The sequence below is a fragment of the Oryx dammah genome, unplaced genomic scaffold (genome assembly GCF_014754425.2).
Source record: "Oryx dammah isolate SB20612 unplaced genomic scaffold, SCBI_Odam_1.1 HiC_scaffold_8, whole genome shotgun sequence".
In the NCBI taxonomy this organism is placed as follows: domain Eukaryota; kingdom Metazoa; phylum Chordata; class Mammalia; order Artiodactyla; family Bovidae; genus Oryx; species Oryx dammah.
Genome location: NW_024070192.1, coordinates 26,525,360 through 26,544,922, shown reverse-complemented (window position 1 = coordinate 26,544,922; position 19,563 = coordinate 26,525,360). Strand labels below are relative to the sequence as shown.

The 19,563-nt window shown below is 36.1% G+C and overlaps 1 protein-coding gene across 7 annotated transcripts in view; it reads left to right on the top strand.

Moving 5' to 3' along the window:
- The window catches only part of SPAG9 (sperm associated antigen 9), a 153,528-nt gene that overhangs the window by 117,683 nt on the left and 16,282 nt on the right, over positions 1 to 19,563 (top strand). For 3 of the 7 annotated variants that reach the window (XM_040245677.1, XM_040245675.1, XM_040245678.1), the window contains 13 exons: positions 2,186 to 2,243; positions 2,857 to 3,009; positions 3,465 to 3,516; positions 6,259 to 6,389; positions 9,822 to 9,878; positions 10,900 to 11,073; positions 11,602 to 11,731; positions 12,391 to 12,480; positions 12,724 to 12,891; positions 13,351 to 13,522; positions 16,995 to 17,213; positions 17,485 to 17,680; positions 18,953 to 19,078. In XM_040245677.1, coding sequence (XP_040101611.1) covers positions 2,186 to 2,243; positions 2,857 to 3,009; positions 3,465 to 3,516; positions 6,259 to 6,389; positions 9,822 to 9,878; positions 10,900 to 11,073; positions 11,602 to 11,731; positions 12,391 to 12,480; positions 12,724 to 12,891; positions 13,351 to 13,522; positions 16,995 to 17,213; positions 17,485 to 17,680; positions 18,953 to 19,078 — 1,726 coding nt within the window. Of the gene's footprint in view, positions 1 to 527; positions 540 to 2,185; positions 2,244 to 2,856; positions 3,010 to 3,464; positions 3,517 to 6,258; positions 6,390 to 9,821; positions 9,879 to 10,032; positions 10,045 to 10,899; positions 11,074 to 11,601; positions 11,732 to 12,390; positions 12,481 to 12,723; positions 12,892 to 13,350; positions 13,523 to 16,994; positions 17,214 to 17,484; positions 17,681 to 18,952; positions 19,079 to 19,563 lie in introns of all 7 variants that reach the window. The other 4 variants (XM_040245676.1, XM_040245673.1, XM_040245679.1 and 1 more) reach the window with 2 other exon arrangements.

Here is a 19,563-nt window from a genome sequence, read left to right as displayed (position 1 = left end):
GAAGCAACAGATAATCTGGAATCCCATCTATAAACCTAACTTGCAAATCAGTGCTAAAATCCAAGTGAGATGTGTTTTATTTTTAAAACTGTCAGGTAGTTTTTTGCTTGTCTTAATAGGGTAAGTTTTCCAAACATGTTACACCTAAGTTTATGCTTAGTTGAAGACATTTATAGAAGTATGGCCACTTCAAGTTATATTTTTCTTATAGTCATCATTTTTATCAATACATTTCAAAGTGAAAATTTTGGACAGTGGTATTATGTGTTAAATTTATATGCTAGATTTTTGAAGAACTCTTCACTGAAAATGTGTAAACTCTAAAAACTATAAGATGATTTCCATAGAACACATATTTCAAAAATATTCCTGTTTATGATATTTATACTTTATTATGTTTGATTTCTCTACATCTTTTCGATTTTATTGGCTCCTTTCTCTCATTTTGAAATAAATATGGATCTTGCTTTCTGAAAACAATCTAATTGAGATTCTCATTCATTTTTTTGCTTGGGCTGCTTCCCCAGGGGAATATTCTGGTGTGTATGCTTTTAAATACTTTAATGTTACAGCTTTTTAAGCTAGGTGGTCTTGGCTGCTTTTCTCATTAATGCTTTCTCATTTTTTTCTGCTCAACTATATTTTCCCCACATATATTTTTCAGCTTTTATGCTTATCTCCCTATGTGCTTGAGAATTTAGCAGACAGTCATTATAAACACTTTTTCACCCAGCCTCAACCCTATTTCTTTTGACTCTATTGCTTTATTAGTGTTTAAAGCAAGTATTTCAACATATCTTGTCAAATTCATTTTTAAATTGGAATTTGGAAACTCTTTTAGTTTGTATTTAGTTTCAGCTTTTGGATAATATGTAGATGATTAAATAAGCTACTGTTTCTGGTATTTATTCTTCATGGTGGAAGTACTTTGTTCTTTGAGAATATCTGAGATAATTATAATACAGACAATATAGGAGTCCATAAGTGAGCAGAGAACTTCTAGCATTCCCAAGTTGGTTGTGTTTTAAATTATCTTTTAGTTACATGAAATATTACCTCTTTTTTAAAATAAAGAGACATGTTAGCTCTTTTAATTTTTTGTTGTTTTCTTTAGAAATATTTCCTTTTTTAGGTGGGTTATGAGTATTATTTCTTCCACTGTATGTAATTTTCCAATATTAGCTTATGAAACATGGAGTGGTTGGTGGTTTTTTTTGCTTTGTTTTTGTAACTTTTTGAGGTATGTTCCCTAGTGTGTTGTTTAATTTCTTCAGTTTTTTACAAGTCACAAACTGAATAGCTTTCTTCTCCCTGAAGATCACTACGTTGGATCTTGCATTGAATATTCTACCACCCACCTTACAGTACTCATTAAGTTATTAAGCAAGGTTCTATAAATTGACAAGTAAACATTATTTCAAAGAGGGCACTTTGAAGAAACCTTTATATTATTGATCTGGAATTTTCATTCTAATTATATTTATTTTTAAAGTTTATTTTATGAAAGAATTAATAACATATCAGAGCATCCTTATGAATGAAGGAAATCATCTTAATTTCTGTCTTTACCACATCATTATGCATTAAATCATAACATTGTGCTTTCAAATGTCTTTCATGTCATGCATAAAACTTGTTGGATTTAGTATCTATTTTCATGCTGTTTCTCACATGGAACATCTCTTGTTCTTTGTTTTTGCTTTACATGGAATGCATGGGCTTTAAGACCATAATTTCTTTGGTAAGGTTTCATCTGTGTTGGGGTTCTGTTTCTTGTTTCTGTCTGTTCTGTATTAATAAGACCTAATTTTTAGGCAAAAGCCTACATACAATATTAAGTGTGATTTAGAAATGATTTTTCATCCATATTAATGCTATTCTTTTTTCCCCACTAAATACTGTTACTTTTAAAAATATTTGGCAGAAAAGTCTTCACTGTTTTGGAATATTATCTAGGAGAAGCAAAATACAGACTTAAGAAAACCTTTAGCTTTGTTCTGTGGTAGATAATTATTTATAATTTTATAATGTATGCAAATAAACATATAAAAATGAAATTATAGGCAAAATAAGATTATTGAGGGACAGATAAAATGTTTAAATTTATGACTATAGCTTGTTTTAAGTCTACATATATAGTTTTAATAAATTTATTTTCAAAGTTTTTATCTTTTTTCTTTGATAGGAATGGGTCGTGAAGTTGAAAATCTTATATTGGAAAATACACAACTGTTGGAAACCAAGTAAGTATATACAGAATTGAACAGGGAACAAGAGATACTGAATTTTCTTCTCATCCATATCAACGGTCATATCTTTAACCCAGTACAAATGCAGATTTACTACCCTATCTCCTCCCCTTCCCTGTGTATGGCCTTGTGCATACACATGTACACAAGCAGATAGTTAATGGGCCCTAATTTCACTAATAGATAGGTTTCATTGCTCTGGGTTTTGGTTTTTTCCCCATAAACAGATTCTGATCTCCTTTTACCCTACAAGTATCCATGCGTTTCTCTTAATCTTCTGAATGTGTCCTGTGTAGTATCGTTTCAGAAGTTGTTAAGAATAATACCCTTATGGATGCTATAAATTTAATCTTAATTCTGACTTTTAATAATTTGGTGGTCTGCCTTGCCTTATCTATTTATTCTTTGGTAAGTGGGAAAAGTAAAAACAGGCCATTACTTTGTGGGCTTTTTTTTTAAAACCCGCAGATAACATCAGATAGAGTATCTTTGAAGCATTCAATTATTATTTAGCTTTTTGATTGTAGTTACTTTAGTCTATAAGAGAAATAAGGTTAAAGATAGAATATTTATTTGTAATGGTGTTTTTTAAATATGTGCTTCTTAGAAATGCCTTGAATGTAGTGAAGAATGACTTGATAGCAAAAGTAGATGAACTTACCTGTGAGAAAGATGTGCTGCAGGGGGAGCTGGAGGCTGTGAAACAAGCCAAGCTGAAGCTGGAGGAGAAGAACAAAGAATTGGAAGAAGAGCTTAGGAAGTAAGTGTTTACCGTGTTGTTCTAAACCAAATAAGCATTGCCAGTGTACCACCAGGATTATAACAAGACTGCTACCTTTAGTCCTCTCAAGTCACAAAGGGCACAGAACTGCCTGGGATAGGGTTAAGTGCCTGGCTGATTGCGTCTACTCTGAACAGACCCGCCCATTTATTGACTATTATAATTTTTTGTGTATGTCATGATCATGAAAGAAGTTAGTCTGTTCAGATGTTGCTAGTCAGGAAACTGTAAACATTCATTATTTTTCTTTAATACCTGGTTTTCTGACAACAGTGCTATAATAATGTTCCCTTAAATGAAAGCAGCTAAATACTCTGTTTGGAAGAAGAAAAATAATCATTAAACGGTAGTTAAAATTTTTGACCTATTCTCTATTCTTTAAAAAGTTGAAGTCAACTTGAATAACGTGTTTTGTTTTTCCCTCCCCCCACTAGAGCTCGTGCAGAAGTTGAAGATGCAAAGCAAAAAGCAAAAGATGATGATGATGTAGGTTTATAATTTTGAACTTGTTTTTCTTACCTTGCCACATTCTGGTATTTTGGGGAAATCTTGTTGATTAAGCTTTGGATATATCACTTTAAAGATGAAAGTTCAGTTCGGTCACTCAGTTTTGTCCAACTCTTTGCTACCCCATGGACTGCAGCACGCCAGGCCTGCCTGTCCATCACCAATTCCCAGAGTTTACTCAAACTCATGTCTATTGAGTCAGTAGTGCCATCCAACATCTCATCCTGTCGTCCCCTTCTCTTCCAGCCTTCAGTCTTTCCCAGCATCAGGGTCTCTACCAGTGAGTCAGTTCTTCACATCAGGTGGCCAAAGTATTGGAGTTTCAGCTTGAGCATCAGTCCTTCCAATGAATATTCAGGACTGATTTCCTTTAAGATGGACTGGTTGGATCTCCTTGCAGTCCAAGGGACTCTCAAGAGTCTTCTCCAACACCACAGTTCAAAGCCATCAATTCTTTGGCGCTAAGCTTTCTTTATAGTCCAACTCTCAACATCCATACATAACTACTGGAAAAACTATAGCTGTGACTAGACAGACCTTTGTTGGCAAAATAATGTCTCTGCTTTTTAATATGCTGTCTAGATTGGTCATAACTTTTCTTCCAAGGAGCAAGCGTCTTTTTAATTTAAGGCTGCAGTCACCATCTGCAATGATTTTGGAGCCCCCCCAAAATAAAGGCTGTCTCTGTTTCCATTGTTTCCCCATCTATTTGCCATGAAGTGATGGGACCAGGTACCATGATCTTAGTTTTCTAAATGTTGAGTTTTAAGCCAACTTTGTCATTCTCCTCTTTCACTTTCATCAAGAGGCTCTTTAGTTCTTCTTCACTTTCTGCCATAAGTGTGGTGTCAAAAAGTCAAAATCACATTTAGGATCATGAATAGGATAGATCATGCTCCTATGTACTATCCAGATGGTAAGCTTTCTAGCTCTTTGCATGTTTTCAGTTTTCCTCTGTGGCTTTGTGTTTGCATGTTCAAGCTCAAGAGCTAGCTGGAGAATTTTGGAGTTTTTTTTGTTTGCTGTTTCTTTTGTTTCCAGTTTTAACTTAGAAATATACAAAAGCTTTAGTAATAAAAAATTTAATGGTATTAAACATAAAAAGATATCTATCAACTTTATAAGCAATTAGCCCATATTGTTTTCAACATATAAATATAAAAGAATAAATATGAACTTCTTGCCAGTGTTAGCATACTAGTTATTCTGTTGTTAACTGGGTTCACTTCAGTTCAGTTGCTCAGTTGTGTCTGACTCTTTGCGACCCCATGAATCACAGCACACCAGGCTATCCATCACCATCTCCCGGAGTTCACTCAAACTCATGTCCATTGAGTCAGTGATGCCATCCAGCCATCTCATCCTCTGTCGTCCCCTTCTCCTCCTGCCCCCAATCCCTCCCAACATCAGAGTCTTTTCCAGTGAGTCAGCTCTTCGCATGAGGTGGCCAAAGTACTGGAGTTTCAGCTTTAGCATCATTCCTTCCAAAGAACACCCAGGACTGATGTCCTTTAGAATGGACTCCCTACAATAAGTGTTTGCTGCTTAAGTAACAGACTTGAGATATATGGATGTCCTGATCAGAATGATTATTTGCTGCCCCTTCAATCTCTTATTTGTGCTTTTATATGATATTTGATACATTTAAAATATATGTTGTATATGTAGGTTACGAGTAATAACATTAACATTATAATAAATTAACATTATGAACCCACTGTTTAAGAACTAAGACATTATCAAACATTGAAGCTATGCTATGCTTTTCCCTCTGGATGATACTACTATCCTATACTTATCATTTTATTAACTTGAAAGAAAAATAATTTTATCATATCACACACTTTATAAGCTATGGTTTAATTTTCGTTGTTTTTGTGTTTTATATGTATTTAGTCTTGGAGACTTGCTTCTTTTTTCAGTATTATGTTTTTTATATTTACCCTAGTTGTATAGTGGTATATAATTCATTCGTGTTCACTGCTTTATAATATCCCATTATATAAATGTACTGTAATTTATGTATTTGTTTTTCTGTAGATGAATATTTTGGTTATTTTCAGCTTTTTAGTACTACAAACTGCTGTTATGAACACTGCAGTGAGAGTCTCCTAATTTTTCCAGAGTATATAGCTAGTAGTGAGGTTGCTGTGTTGCAAACTCACAATCCTTTAATCATTTGTTGTTTGACTTTTTATTTCTTTTGGTGTTTTAGTGACTCCCAGCATTGGGTACCTTGATAACTAGCCAACAGGTTTTTATGCTTTTCGGTGGCTTTGAGTATGTGTATAGAGAGATTGGTTGTTTGAGATAAATGTACCCCTTTTGGAACTTACTTGTAACTAATTTCTGAATAACTAGCATTTGTTATATAGAACATGAATTTAAGATACTGTTGTGATAACAGCATTTCCAGGTGAGCATATTAAATCTATAGAGATATTAGCTTTTTTTTGTTTCCTTCAAAATCTGCACTATTCTTTGTATTTATTTCCTTTATAATATATTCAAATACTTGTATTTGTTTAGAAATTTTATCATCTACTTTTCAGTCATAAGTAACTGTTTATCTTTATTGATTTTATTTTTGTAAGACCAGTTTTCTCTAAGTTAATGTATTAAAATTAAGGAGTTAAATTAAAAATTTTACCTAAGTCTGAGCTATAGGACCAAAACAGATAAAGGCTCCCAGAGTGATCTGCAGTCTTCTTTTTGTTATAGAGTGATATTCCCACAGCCCAAAGGAAGCGGTTTACTAGAGTAGAAATGGCCCGAGTTCTAATGGAGAGAAACCAATATAAAGAGAGATTGATGGAGCTTCAGGAAGCTGTTCGATGGACAGAGATGATTCGGTTTGTATGAGAAGTACCTCTGGTGTTTTTCTACTTATTGTTTACTAGGTTTCTGATTGTTTACTAATATTCATTTATTTGTTCACAACTGGAGTCTTCCCTTGGGGATCCAAGCCCTTGCTCTGTTTACTAGGAAAGGTCTAGAGAAACACTGGCAATTAGAAACGGAATGTGATGGAAGTGGGTGCCCTTTGGGCCAGTAGAGCCTCTTGGAGGATATTCCCACAAACCTCTCAAAGGCAGTTGAGTAGTCTGTCGGTGAAAATAATCAATAAATGATCTATAATTGAAATGGAAGAGCTTTTTTGGTGCCAAATGGAGGACTGTAACCTGGGAGAGAGCCTCTCTGATAACTGACAGATGTGTGGTGTTCAGCTCAGTTTTATATCTTGTCAGAACAAGCAAAATCAACCAAGTCAGGGAAACGTTCCTTCAGGGCTTCTAAAACACCAGATCAGCGTGTACACAGTGAGGCAGTATGGCCTTGCTACCTGGAAAGAGAGTCTTATCATCAAAAGACTGAGTATCAGCATTGGTGTCCCAGGAAGGGAGGCATTTCATCTTTTATTTTTTTAACATAGACATTCTTTACTTCTGGTCAGTGCGCCCTTTTCTTTAATAATTAAAGCATATGTATAATATATGTTTGGTAGTCCACAAATAGGCATTTAAGTTAGCATAACATTTCAATTAAATGATGTATAAGCCAGAATACTTCTCCATACCTCAATATGTGAACATTTCTTTCATCAGTTGTTTTTTAAAAGAATATAGAAACTGACACTACTTTTGCAATAATGTCAGGAAGAGATAAAATTTTCATTTTCAACATAAGAAACAAAATCATTCTTACTCGGTGTTTTCCTGTGAAATAGTCCCGATTTTTTTTCTCCTTTCTGACTAGTCTTGTATAAAAGCAGCCTTCCATTGACACCCTTTGTCAGTTGGATCTTACTTATTAACGCTGCCCTCTAATGGTCATATCCTCAGTAACAGTGTTTGTTACTTCAATTTTAAAGCATTCATGAAAAGTTTGTAATCTAATTGCCCTGTAATTTGCCCATGTTTTTCAGTTTGGATGGTTACATCAGATTTACCAAGTAACAGTACACACTGACACATTGTTCATAAACTTCATGAAAGTATTTCTAACCACCACTTTTACTTCCTTAGGATTATATCCTTAATAGTACTGAGTGAAACATTTTATGTAGCACATTTACAGGTTTCAAAAGTTGTAATTGCGTATAACTGCTACGAAGGAAGAAGATAGGTAGTGTCTTGGTTGTGTCACTAAGTCATACCTGACTCTTTCGCAGTCCAGTGGGCTGTAGCCCGCCAGGCTCCTCTGTCCATGGCATTTCCCAGGCAAGAACACTGGAGTGGGGTGCCATTTCCTTCTCCAGGGGATCTTCCCTAACCCAGGGATCGAACCCACGTCTCCTGCATTGGCAAGTGGATTCTTTACCACTGAGCCACTAGGGAAGCCTGATTAGTATCTTAATCTTTATTTATTGGACGAAGAAACCAATATACTAACAAATACGTTCTTAAACACCTGCTTTTAATAAAGAGATTTTGAATAAATAATAAGTAGTTAAACAAGTGAGACATATAGTCAGGCTCCACTTTTTATTACTATTTTTAATTTTCACAGCCAAATGGTAGTCAACAAGTGAAAAAAAATAGTGACTTTCTCCATTGAATTAAAAGATGTTTTAAAATTAGTCAAAAAAAAAACCCAGCAAAGGGAGCTCTGACAGTGATGGCAAAATCCTTACAGCCATACTAAATCAGTTTGCAGTGCCCTTTTTTAAAAAAAATTTTTTGCCTAATTACCTAATCAATCCATTTTATTTTCTTTCCTGGTCAGCTTTTCAGCGATGAAAAAGTTAGTCCTGTGAAAAATGACCCATTAGAACAATAAAGTTACAAGCTAGTTTTTGAGAACTGGAAATATAAGACAAACAATATCTTTATGTAGAGACAGAGATTTACAATGCAATATTTTAATATTAAGTTGATGCAAATGTAATTACACTTTTCCTGCAAAAAGTTGTCAAGATGCATGAAGTGGTAGTCGGTTTGCCAGAGGTCAGGTGAATATGGCGGATGGTACTACACTTCAGTTTGTTCAACTTTTGAGGCATTGGTTGTGTGACATGCCTCAGGTGTTGTCATGGAGAAGAATTGGGCCCTTTCTGTTGACCAATACTGGCTGCAGGTGTTGCAGTATTCGGTGCGTCTCATTGATTTGCTGAGCATACTCCTGAGATGTAATGGTTTCACCAGGATTCAGAAAGCTGTAATGGATCACACTGGCAGCAGACCACCAAACAGTGACCGTGACTTTTTCTTTTGGTGCAAGTTTGGTTTTGGGAAGTGATTTGAAGCTTCTTCTCAGTCCAGTCACTGAGCTGGTCTGTTGCCAGCTGTCATATAAAATCTACTTTTCGTCACATGTCAATCCCATCGAGAAATAGTTCATCGTTGTTGCACAGAATGAGAGAAGACAACACTTCAAAATGACCATGTTTTTGATTTTTGGCCAGCTAATGTTACACCCACTGACTGAGCTTTTTCACCTTTCCAGTTTGTGTCAAATACCAAATGACCGTAGAATGGCTGACGTTGAGTTCTTCGGCAACTTCTCGTACTTATAAGAGAATCAGCTCAGTGATTGCTCTCAGTTGGTCATTGTCAGCTTCCGATGGCCAGCCACTATGCTCCTCATCTTCAAAGCTCTTGTCTCCTTTGCAAAACTTCTTGAACCACCACTGCACTGTGTGTTCATTAGCAAGCAGTTCCTGGGCCAAATACGTTGTTGATGTTATGAGTTGTTTCCGCTGCTTTATGACCCATTTTGAACTCGAATTAAAAAATCACTCAAATTTGCTTTTTGTCTAACATCATTTCCCTAGTCTAAAATAAATATAAGATAAACAATAAAAAGTCAATAAAAAAAAGCATAAAGCAAGAAATGCACATTAAAATGATGTATAACATGACCACATTTATTTAAGAATGTATTCCAATATCAAACAGCAAGTTTCAGCAATGCAACCCTGCAATTACTTTTATACCAACCTAATAAAAAAGAAAGTTGGAGGATATCTCATCAATAAAAAACTTAAACATTAACATTCAGGCTTGTTGGTTGTCTGTCCTGCACAGATAGCCATTTTTTCTCTATCAATAGTCTGAGCTCTTGAGGAAGGGATGGAATTTCAATATTATTAGTTGTGTTGGCCTTAACAGACTGACTGACACATATAGATCAAAGTAATTTTTTATTAAACTTGTTAATTCTCCATGAATTTCATGAGCTTCTTGGGTCCCTGGTTGTTTAGATAGAAAGCTAGACTGTCTCACTGATGACACATTCATTTCATCTCTCTCCCTCCTTCTCTTTCCTTTTCCCTTTCCATGTAGTGCATCAAGAGAAAATCCAGCCATGCAGGAGAAGAAAAGGTCAAGCATTTGGCAGTTGTAAGTATCTCAAATCACATGAAGATGTTAGATAGCAGCACTTTGAGACAGAGATTAGAATCAATCTGTTTTTACAAATGATTTCTTTCTTCTTACTTTCCTTTTTAAATTCAAGGTATATAGCTAAACTGTACTTTTTCTTTTTGGTATGTAGTATGCCAGCTCGGTAAGGCTGTTCTTGAGGACAAAAAAATTAGTATTATCGTAAGCTGCATCATGATGGTTGTGCATTTGGTGGCATCCTCTGCTCAATTAAACAGAATAATGGGGAATTATTTTTAGAGTTGATGATTTCCTAAATCCCCATTAAATAAGTTACTGATTCATTGATTGTGTGATTGTAAGAAAATTTAGAGAGCGAAGATCAGAAATTTAGTGTTTGTGGGGTTTGAGTAGTGTGTGTATGTTTGTGCTTTGGACTTGAACTGTGTTTGTGCCAGAAATACTATGCATTTATTGTGCTTAAAACTTACCCCTTTTTGAGGAATCTGCTATTTAATAGAAATAAGGTTTTGTTTTTGTTTTTCTTTTTGAGTGAATGTGAAAAAATAGTTACTTAAATTGAGGTTAGTAAGGAAATGTATAAGATGTGGTAAAATGGTAATATGTGTTCTAGTACTTTATTATTGCTATTTTTAGAAGTTGCTTACTAAGCTTCTGTTCAAACCACACAGCTGTACATTGCTGTTTAACAACCATTGGCTGGCTAAAGGAACTGTCTTATTTCTTCATTATGAGAAGGTGTCTGTACTCAAGAGCTTCTTCCTTTCATTATGAGAGTTACTAATTAAAGAACAGGGATTTGCCATTCTAGGCAATGGTTTCTCTTTCCTGAATGTCTGAGTTTGGCTGTGAATTATTGCTAAGGCTCCAGTGTGTTACTACAAAAAGTCTTTTTGCTAGTTTCTAACTCATTGCCTTGTAAAAACTCTGGAATTTGTGAAGATTGTGGATTGTTCTTAAGCCTGTGTGTGATACATACACACACCGCACACACATTCTCTCTTAACTTTCCTTTTAGTTTCAGCCGACTTTTCAGCTCCTCAAGTAACACTACTAAGAAGCCCGAACCACCAGTTAACCTGAAGTACAATGCACCAACCTCTCATGTTACGCCTTCTGTCAAGAAAAGAAGCAGCACCTTATCTCAGCTCCCTGGGGATAAGTCCAGAGCCTTTGATTTCCTTAGTGAAGAGTAAGTATTTTCCAGACTAATGGTTATGCTCTAAATAACAGTTTAGAATATTCTTACCTCTTATCAGATCAGCTGTAAGGGTTTGGATAGACCTATAAAGGGCTTCCCTAGTGGCTCAGAGGATTAAGAATCCACCTATAATGCAGGAGACCCAAGTTTGATCCCTGGGTTGGGAAGATCCCCCAGAGAAGGGGATGGCTACCCACTCTAGTATGCTTGCCTGGGGAATTCCATGGAAAGAGTAGCCTGGCGGGCTATAGTCCATGGGCTGCAAAGAGTCTGACATGACTGAGCAACTAACACTTTTTGTTGTAAGAGGAAGTTGGCTTCCCATCCTGGGAAAGTTAACCTCTCATGCCTATAAATGAGCATGATAGCCTACTTCAGAAGTGTTAGGATTCAGTTATATATTATCTGTAAGCTGACACAAAGGTAATTTTCTCTTGTTATTTCTATTTTAGCAGAAGAAGGGAGATAAGCTATTGTTATATTCACTTAATTTAAAAAGGGAATTTCTTTTTCTTTTAGAACTGAAGCTAGTTTAGCCTCACGCAGAGAACAAAAGAGAGAACAGTATCGTCAGGTAAAGGCACATGTTCAGAAGGAAGATGGTAGAGTGCAGGCTTTTGGCTGGAGTCTGCCTCAAAAGTACAAACAGGTAATGTTTGCATATGGTGAGAGCTTCTGGTGGGAATGCAGAGAGAGAGGAGTAGGCCTGGGCATGAAAGATTCTAAACACACATCCCACACCTGCAGGTTTCAAGCAGCGTGCATTTGGCACATGTTTAGAGAAGCATTAAGGATTGTGGTTTTGTTTTCAGGCTGTTTTCTAAAGCCCTACAGTTCAAAAGAAATGCGTCCGAGTTCTGTGAAGAGGGAGAGGGGTCAGTATAGGAGGTGGTTGAGTGTGGGACTTTGAGATAATGTACTCTGTTTTAATATTGAAGATTTCATTTAAAAGAAAAATAGTATCTATTGTTTAAACATTAAAAGAAGCCTTCCTCATGGAGCCTTTCAAACTGTTAAAACTCAATTCACGTCTTTCAAGAACATATTCCCTACCCCTAAAATACACACAGTCACACCCACATGTGTGTACTAACAGGTCTGTGAATTAGTGTATTTTTTCTGAGCGCCCTTATTTTCTCTAACTACCACTTGATTTTCTGCTCATTTTTCAAGTAAGAAAGACAAAGTTAACTTGAACTTGACTTCATAAACATGCTGCAGCAGTGCTTGCCCATGTCTCTGGTTCTGTAAGTTCACTTTCGATGAGACTTACCCAATGCGTCCTTCTCTCCCCTTCCCAATTATTAGATAACCAACGGACAAGGGGAGAATAAGATGAAAAATTTACCTGTGCCTGTCTATCTCAGACCTCTAGATGAAAAAGATACATCAATGAAGGTAAAGTAATCATGAAATTAAAGGTAATATTACTTTAAGTCTTGATGGATTTTCTCTAAAACAGGAGTTTAAATTCTACTTTTGTGGGCAAAGTTACTCATTTTGTCATTTTAGACTGAAATAGTTTGAATATTAGAGCCCTCTCTTTGTAATCATTACCTCTATTAAGGGAATGTGAAGAGTTGTAAACATTTTTAGAGAGAAAATAACTTAATACCATCTTTTTCTTTTAACCCAACAAAGCTGTGGTGTGCTGTTGGAGTCAATTTGTCCGGTGGGAAGACCAGAGATGGTGGTTCTGTTGTTGGAGCAAGTGTATTTTACAAGGATGTTGCTGGTTTGGAAGCAGAAGGCAGTAAACAGCGAAGTGCATCTCAGAATAGCTTAGACAAGTTAGATCAGGAACTGAAGGTAGGTGCTTGCACTGCATTTGCCCCCGTTTCTGAGACTAATCGTTTAGCTCTTTGGTCTCAGACTGACTTCTAGGTCCAGCTTCTAATTGGGGTTACTATGCCCTTGATTACTCCTCATCCCTGCCCTCACTCTTAAGTCGGTTTTACTAGAGTATATTTTACATTCAATAAAGTATACACTCAAAATAAGTACAGTTCAAAGAGTTTTGACAAATGTGTGAACCTGTGTAACAGCTATCACAGTCAAGATAGAGAACATTTTTTGTCACTGATCTGCTTTAGCTACTAGTTTTTCGTCTACTAATTATTGTTGAAAGGTGATTATACTCTCAGCCTTCTAAATAATCTGGAAGTGAACTTTAAATAGTAGTGTCCTTTAGTGTAATAGCACAGCCATATAAATATTTATGCACACATCTCATTTTAAACATTCATTTTCTTTGCTTTGCCTATGCAGGAACAACAGAAGGAGTTAAAAAATCAAGAAGAATTATCCAGTCTAGTCTGGATCTGTACCAGCACTCATTCAGCTACAAAAGTTATCATTATTGATGCTGTTCAACCAGGCAACATCCTAGACAGTTTCACTGTTTGTAACTCTCATGTTCTGTGTATATCAAGCGTACCAGGTAAGAGTAGTTCCTCTCTTTGCACCATCCACAGCTCCTCACTGGTAGAAATTGATTGGTTACTGGAGAAACAGTTATGCATCTCTTCTAGTTTGTGAAGGCAAAAAAGAAACTGAGTTCAGATGACTAAGGAGGATATTTTTAGATACTGTGAAAAAAATAAAACAATGGAAATTTGAGAAGGGTGGAAATCAGAGGGCAAGGGGCTATTTAAATGGATTAGTATGGAAAGGCCTTTTAGAATTCCATATTAAATACTATGTGATATTAAAACATTGGTTTAAAAAAGGAAATTCCCTGACAGTCCAGTGGTGAAGACTTTGTGCTTTCACTGCAGGGGTATGGGTTCAATCCCTGGTTGGGGAACTAAGATCCCACATGGCACCCAGCACAGCAAAAAAAAAAAAAAGTTGATGTATAGCTTGAAATATTACTCAGCCATATAAAGGAATGACACTCTGATACGTTCCATAATACAGATTAACCTTAGAAACAACTCAGATACAAATATTGTATGATTCTCCTTATCTGAGCTGTCTATTCATCTGAGCTGGCAAAGTCATAAACAAAATTAAATTAGAGATTCCTGGGGTAAGGGTATGGCAATCAGAGAGTTATTTACTTGGTATAGGTATTCTATATGGAGTGACAAAAAAATGTTGGATGTAGATAGCTGTGATGGCTGCATAATATTGTGAATATAATTAATTCCTCTGAATTATACATTTAAAATGGTTAATATGGCAGACTTTATGTAGTGGCTCAGATCATGAACTCCTTATTGCAAAATTTAGACTTAAAGAAAGTAGGGCAAACCACTAGACCGTTCAGGTATGATATAAATCAAATCCCTTATGATTATACAGTGGAGGTGACAAATGGATTCAAGGGATTAGATCTGATAGAGTGTCAGAAGAACTATGGACGGAGGTTTGAAACTTGTACAGGAGGCAGTGATCAAAACCAAAACCATCCCCAAGAAAAAGAAATGCAAAAAAGCAAAATGGTTGTCTGAGGGGCCCTTACAAATAGCTGAGAAAAGAAGAGATATGAGAGGCAAAGGAGAAAAGGAAATATACCCATCTGAATGCAGAGTTCCAGAGAATAGCAAGGAGAGATAAGAAAGCCTTTTAAGTGAACAATGCAAAAAAAAAAAAAAAAAAAGAGGAAAAAACAATAGAATGGGAAAGACTAGAGATCTCTTCAAGAAAATCAAGAGATACCAAGGGAACATTTCATGCAAAGATGGACACAATAAAGGGCAGAAAAATGGTAAGGACCTAACAGAAGCAGAAGATAGGAAGAGGTGGCAGGAATACACAGAAGAACTATACAAAAAAGGTCTTAATGATCCAGATAACCATGATGGTATGATCACTCACCTAGAGCCAGACATCCTGGAATGCAAAGTCAAGTGGGCCTTAAGAAGCATTACTCTGAACAAAGTTAGAGGAGGTGATGGAATTCCAGCTGAGCTATTTCAAATCCTAAAAGATGATGCTGTGAAAGTACTGCACTCAATATGTCAGCAAATCTGGAAAACTCAGCAGTGGCCACAGAACTGGAAAAAGTCAGTTTTCATTCCAATTCCAGAGAAGGGCAATGCCAAAGAATGTTCAAACTACCATACAGTCGCCCTCATCTCATGTTAGCAAGGTAATGCTCAAAATCCTTCAAGTTATGCTTCAACAGTATGTGAACGGAGAAATTCCAGATGTACAAGCTGGATTTAGAAAAGGCAGAGGAACCAGAAATCAAATTGCCAACATCCATTGGATCATAGAAAAAGCAAGAGAATTCCAGAAAAACATCTACTTCTGCTTTATTGACTACGCTAAAGCCTTTGACTGTGTGAATCACAACAAACTGGAAAATCCTTCAAGAGATGGGAATATGAGACCACCTTACCTGCTTCCTAAGAAATCTGTATGCAAGTCAAGAAGCAACAGTTAGAACCAGACACGGAACCACAGACTGGTTAAAACATGGGCAAGAAGTATGTCAAGGCTGTATATTGTCACCCTGCTTATTTAACTTACATTCAGAGTATATCATGTGAAATACCAGCTGGATGAAGCTCAAGCTGGAATCAAGATTGTGGGGAGAAATATCGATAACCTTAGGTATGCAGATGACACCATCCTAATGGCAGAAAACGAAAAGGAACTAAAGAGCCTTTTGATGAAGGTGAAAGACCAGAGTGAAAAAGCTGGCTTAAAACTCAACATTCAAGAAACTAAGCTCATGGCATCTGGTCCCATCACTTCATGGCAGATAGACGGGGGAAAAAATGGAAACCGTGATGTCTTACTTTCTTGGACTCCAAAATCACTGTGGACAGTGACTGCAGCCATGGAATTAAAAGACTCCTGCTCCTTGGAAGGAAAGCCATGACAAACCTAGACAGTGTTTTAAAAAGCAGAGACATCACTTTGCCAACAAAAGTCCATATAGTCAAAGCTGTGGTTTTTCCAGTAGTCATGTATGGATGTGAGAGTTGGACCATAAAAAAGGCTAAGTGCCAAAGAATTGATGCTTTCAAACTGTGGTGTTGGAGAAGACTCTTGAGAGTCCCTTGGACTGCAAGGAGAGCCAGCCAGTCAATCCTAAAGGAAATCAACCCTGAATATTCACTGGTAGAACTGATGCTGAAGCTGAAGCTCCAATACTTTGGCCACTTGATGTAAAGAGCTGACTCATTGGAAAAGACCCTATTACTGGGAAAGATTGAAGGCAGGAGGAGAAGGGGATGATAAAGTATGAAATGTTTCAGTGGCATCACCGATTCAGTGGGCAGAAGTTTGAGCAAACTCTGGGAGTCAGTGAAGGTCAGGGAAGCCTGGTGAGCTGCAGTCATGGGGTAACAAAGAATCAGATACAATGGAGTGACTGAGCAACAACGTATGTATATTTTACTGCAATAAAATTTTTTAATGTGATATGGATAAGAATATCTTTCTAAATAAAGAGAACTGAAAAGATTTTTTAAATGTTAAATGCTTAGTTTTTAAGTGTGTTACTAATATCTTAATGCACTATATACACCTAGGCTTATTAATTTTTAATAGTGGCAGAAATTCATATTTGAAATAGAAATAGTGATAATTAAAAAAATTTTTGCTGACTTGTCAGATAGAATTATATTTTGTTGTTTTTAATCTCGTTAGTTGGCTCCTTTAAGAACTCATATTAAGAACAGAAATACATTTCTGACATTTTTTGGTTTACTTGTGCTTGCATTAGTTATTATTATTGTTGCATTTATTATCTTAATTTTTTAAACTACTTTCTCAATTTGTGAATTGAGTTTAAATTAGTTTAAATAAAATTTATTTACCATCTTGGCAGTGTATTTGCATAGATATTTGTCTCACCTTTACTCTTACTTCAAACCTATAGTTGCTTTAATAGAGAAAATGCTACTTATAGAAGTTTACTGAGCTATTTAAAGAAAGTTTATCTTGTACTTCAGGAGCCCGAGAAACAGACTACCCTGCAGGAGAAGAGCTTTCAGAATCTGGACAAGTAGACAAAGCATCTTTATGTGGAAGCATGACAAGCAATAGCTCAGCAGAGACAGATAGCCTGTTGGGAGGCATCACAGTAGTTGGTTGTTCTGCAGAAGGTATAACAGCAGCTGCCACTTCCCCTAATACCAATGAAACTTCTCCAGTGATGGAAAAACCGCCAGGTATGTTTGTCTTCTCTAGATACCATCTGTATAGTTTCTGAGCCTGTCCCAGGTGACTCAGTATGGACTTAACTTAGATTTTAAAGTAACAGGGATGAAAGAGCTTGAAAGAGGGTGCTGTGATGATTGTCAAATGAAATCAAGAATCCTCAATTTTATTATATGGAGAAGAGGGTAAGAGTGGAATTCTATAGAGGGGGTTTTGGTGGGGGAAGTGATTGGAAGAAAAGCTCAAACTTGGAATGGTTAGCATGCTTTATTTATTTTTTAGAAAAGGAAACAGAAAATAGTGAGATTGATGAAAATGTTCCAACAGCAGAAGAAGCAACTGAAGCTACAGAAGGCAATGCAGGATCAGCTGAAGATGCTGTGGATGTCTCCCAAACTGGCGTGTACACAGAGCATGTGTTTACAGATCCTTTGGGAGTTCAAATCCCAGAAGACCTCTCACCGGTGTATCAGTCAAGGTATAAAAATGGGTAAACAACTGAGGAAACCAGAGTGCACATGTAAAGGAACCAAAACAATCTCAAGAAGCCAAAATATTCTTACTAATTGACATTGTTGTGGCAGATTTAGATGCTATTACTTATTCCCACTATGTCTTCATCTGTTCCTTACATTGCATTCTCTCTAGACATATTTTTCCCCCATTTGCTCTCTATTCCTTGCAACTTAAAAAAATCTTGCTTATAAAGTATATTAGTCAAAATCCTTACCAGTCAGTGGGGATTAAAATAATGAGTTATTAACAGAATAGAAGACAGTGAGTACAATTGTTTTTTAAAGCCATACCAAATATCTATGGATTTTTTTAAAAATTGTACTGTCTTCTATTCTATTAATAACTCATTATTTTAATCCCCACTCCTACACCCACTCTATCCACAAAACTGGCCATTTAAATTTCCCATGTGGGTTTTAATGACCTTTTGAATTTAGATTTCTGGCAAGTATTTTGTTAGAAAACAATTTGTTTCAGACTTTTCCTTCAAGAGAAAGAGTTGTTTAATTTCCTTTCTTGCCTTCTCTAGACCTTATAGAAAGGTGATGGGGTGTAAAGTCATCTTTTTAGACTTACTGATTCATTTATCTGTTTTGAATTTGGTAGCACAGTTATGCTTTTTTTTTAAAACTAAATGTCCTCTGATAGTCCAAAGAAATAAAGTTTGGGGGTAGAATAAAAGCATGTTTCAGTTTATTTATTTTAGAACATTGTTTATAATTACCCCTCCTGTGTTTGTCTGTGTGTGTGTGTGTGTGTAGGTATGTATGTGTAGTTTTAAAACAAACCATCCCTACTCCTTCTATCCCCACAGAAGAAACTCATAAAATTCAAGATAACTATAAGGGAGAACCTTAACTTTAGTCTAGATATTAACTGCTATATTTCGTTACTGTGTCTTATTTCCCTTTTCTGTACCTTGAACCTCCTAGTATGTCAGTGTTACTTCTGGTACAATTGCTGCAATATATATATATTTATATACCTTTCATTCCTTCCTATTCTCCCTCCCCTCCGCCTCCCATTGCCTTGCCTAGCTGCCTGTCTGCCTGCCTGCCTTCCCTCCACCCTCCCTCCCTCCCTTTCTCACTGTCTCCGAAATGTTTAATATAATCATTTAACTTTGGCTTTACTGGAATTTATTTTTTTAACAGTACACTAAAATGTAGAAATTATCAATTCCTGAAAACTGTAGCTAAACACAATAAGATTTTTTTTTCCTTTTGTCCCACAGTAATGACTCAGATGCATATAAAGATCAAATATCAGTATTGCCAAATGAACAAGACCTGGTGAGAGAGGAAGCCCAGAAAATGAGTAGCCTTTTACCAACTATGTGGCTTGGAGCTCAAAATGGGTGGTAGGTATCAACTCTTTTTAATATTAGAAATCTTTAGTCTTTCACTTTTGCTTTAGAAATATTAAGATAATTAAAATGTGCTACATACAAATACAAACAAAAAGTACCTATTAAAGTGAAGAATGTTATATACACACACTTTTGAAGTTACATTGCAACTACCTCATAACTTGGACTTGGACTTGCATTGGTTCTGAATGGTAAAGCGTTTGTCAGGTCCCTTCATATAATATTCTTGGGAAAAAAGTTAAGTCAACTTAAAAATCTGGGTGATCTAAAAATAGGAGATCCTGTTGTTCAGGAAATAAAAGGGATTAAAAAAATCTCTGGCTGCAGAAAGGCCCAATTTTAAACATAACTTCTGGGAAAACAAGGACAAATCACAGTCTAAAAGCTTCGGAGTTGATAAACACTATAGGACTTCTCCACTTTGTAGTAGTGTGAAGAGTCTTACAAACTTGTGCTTTTCCTAAGGTTAAACAAGA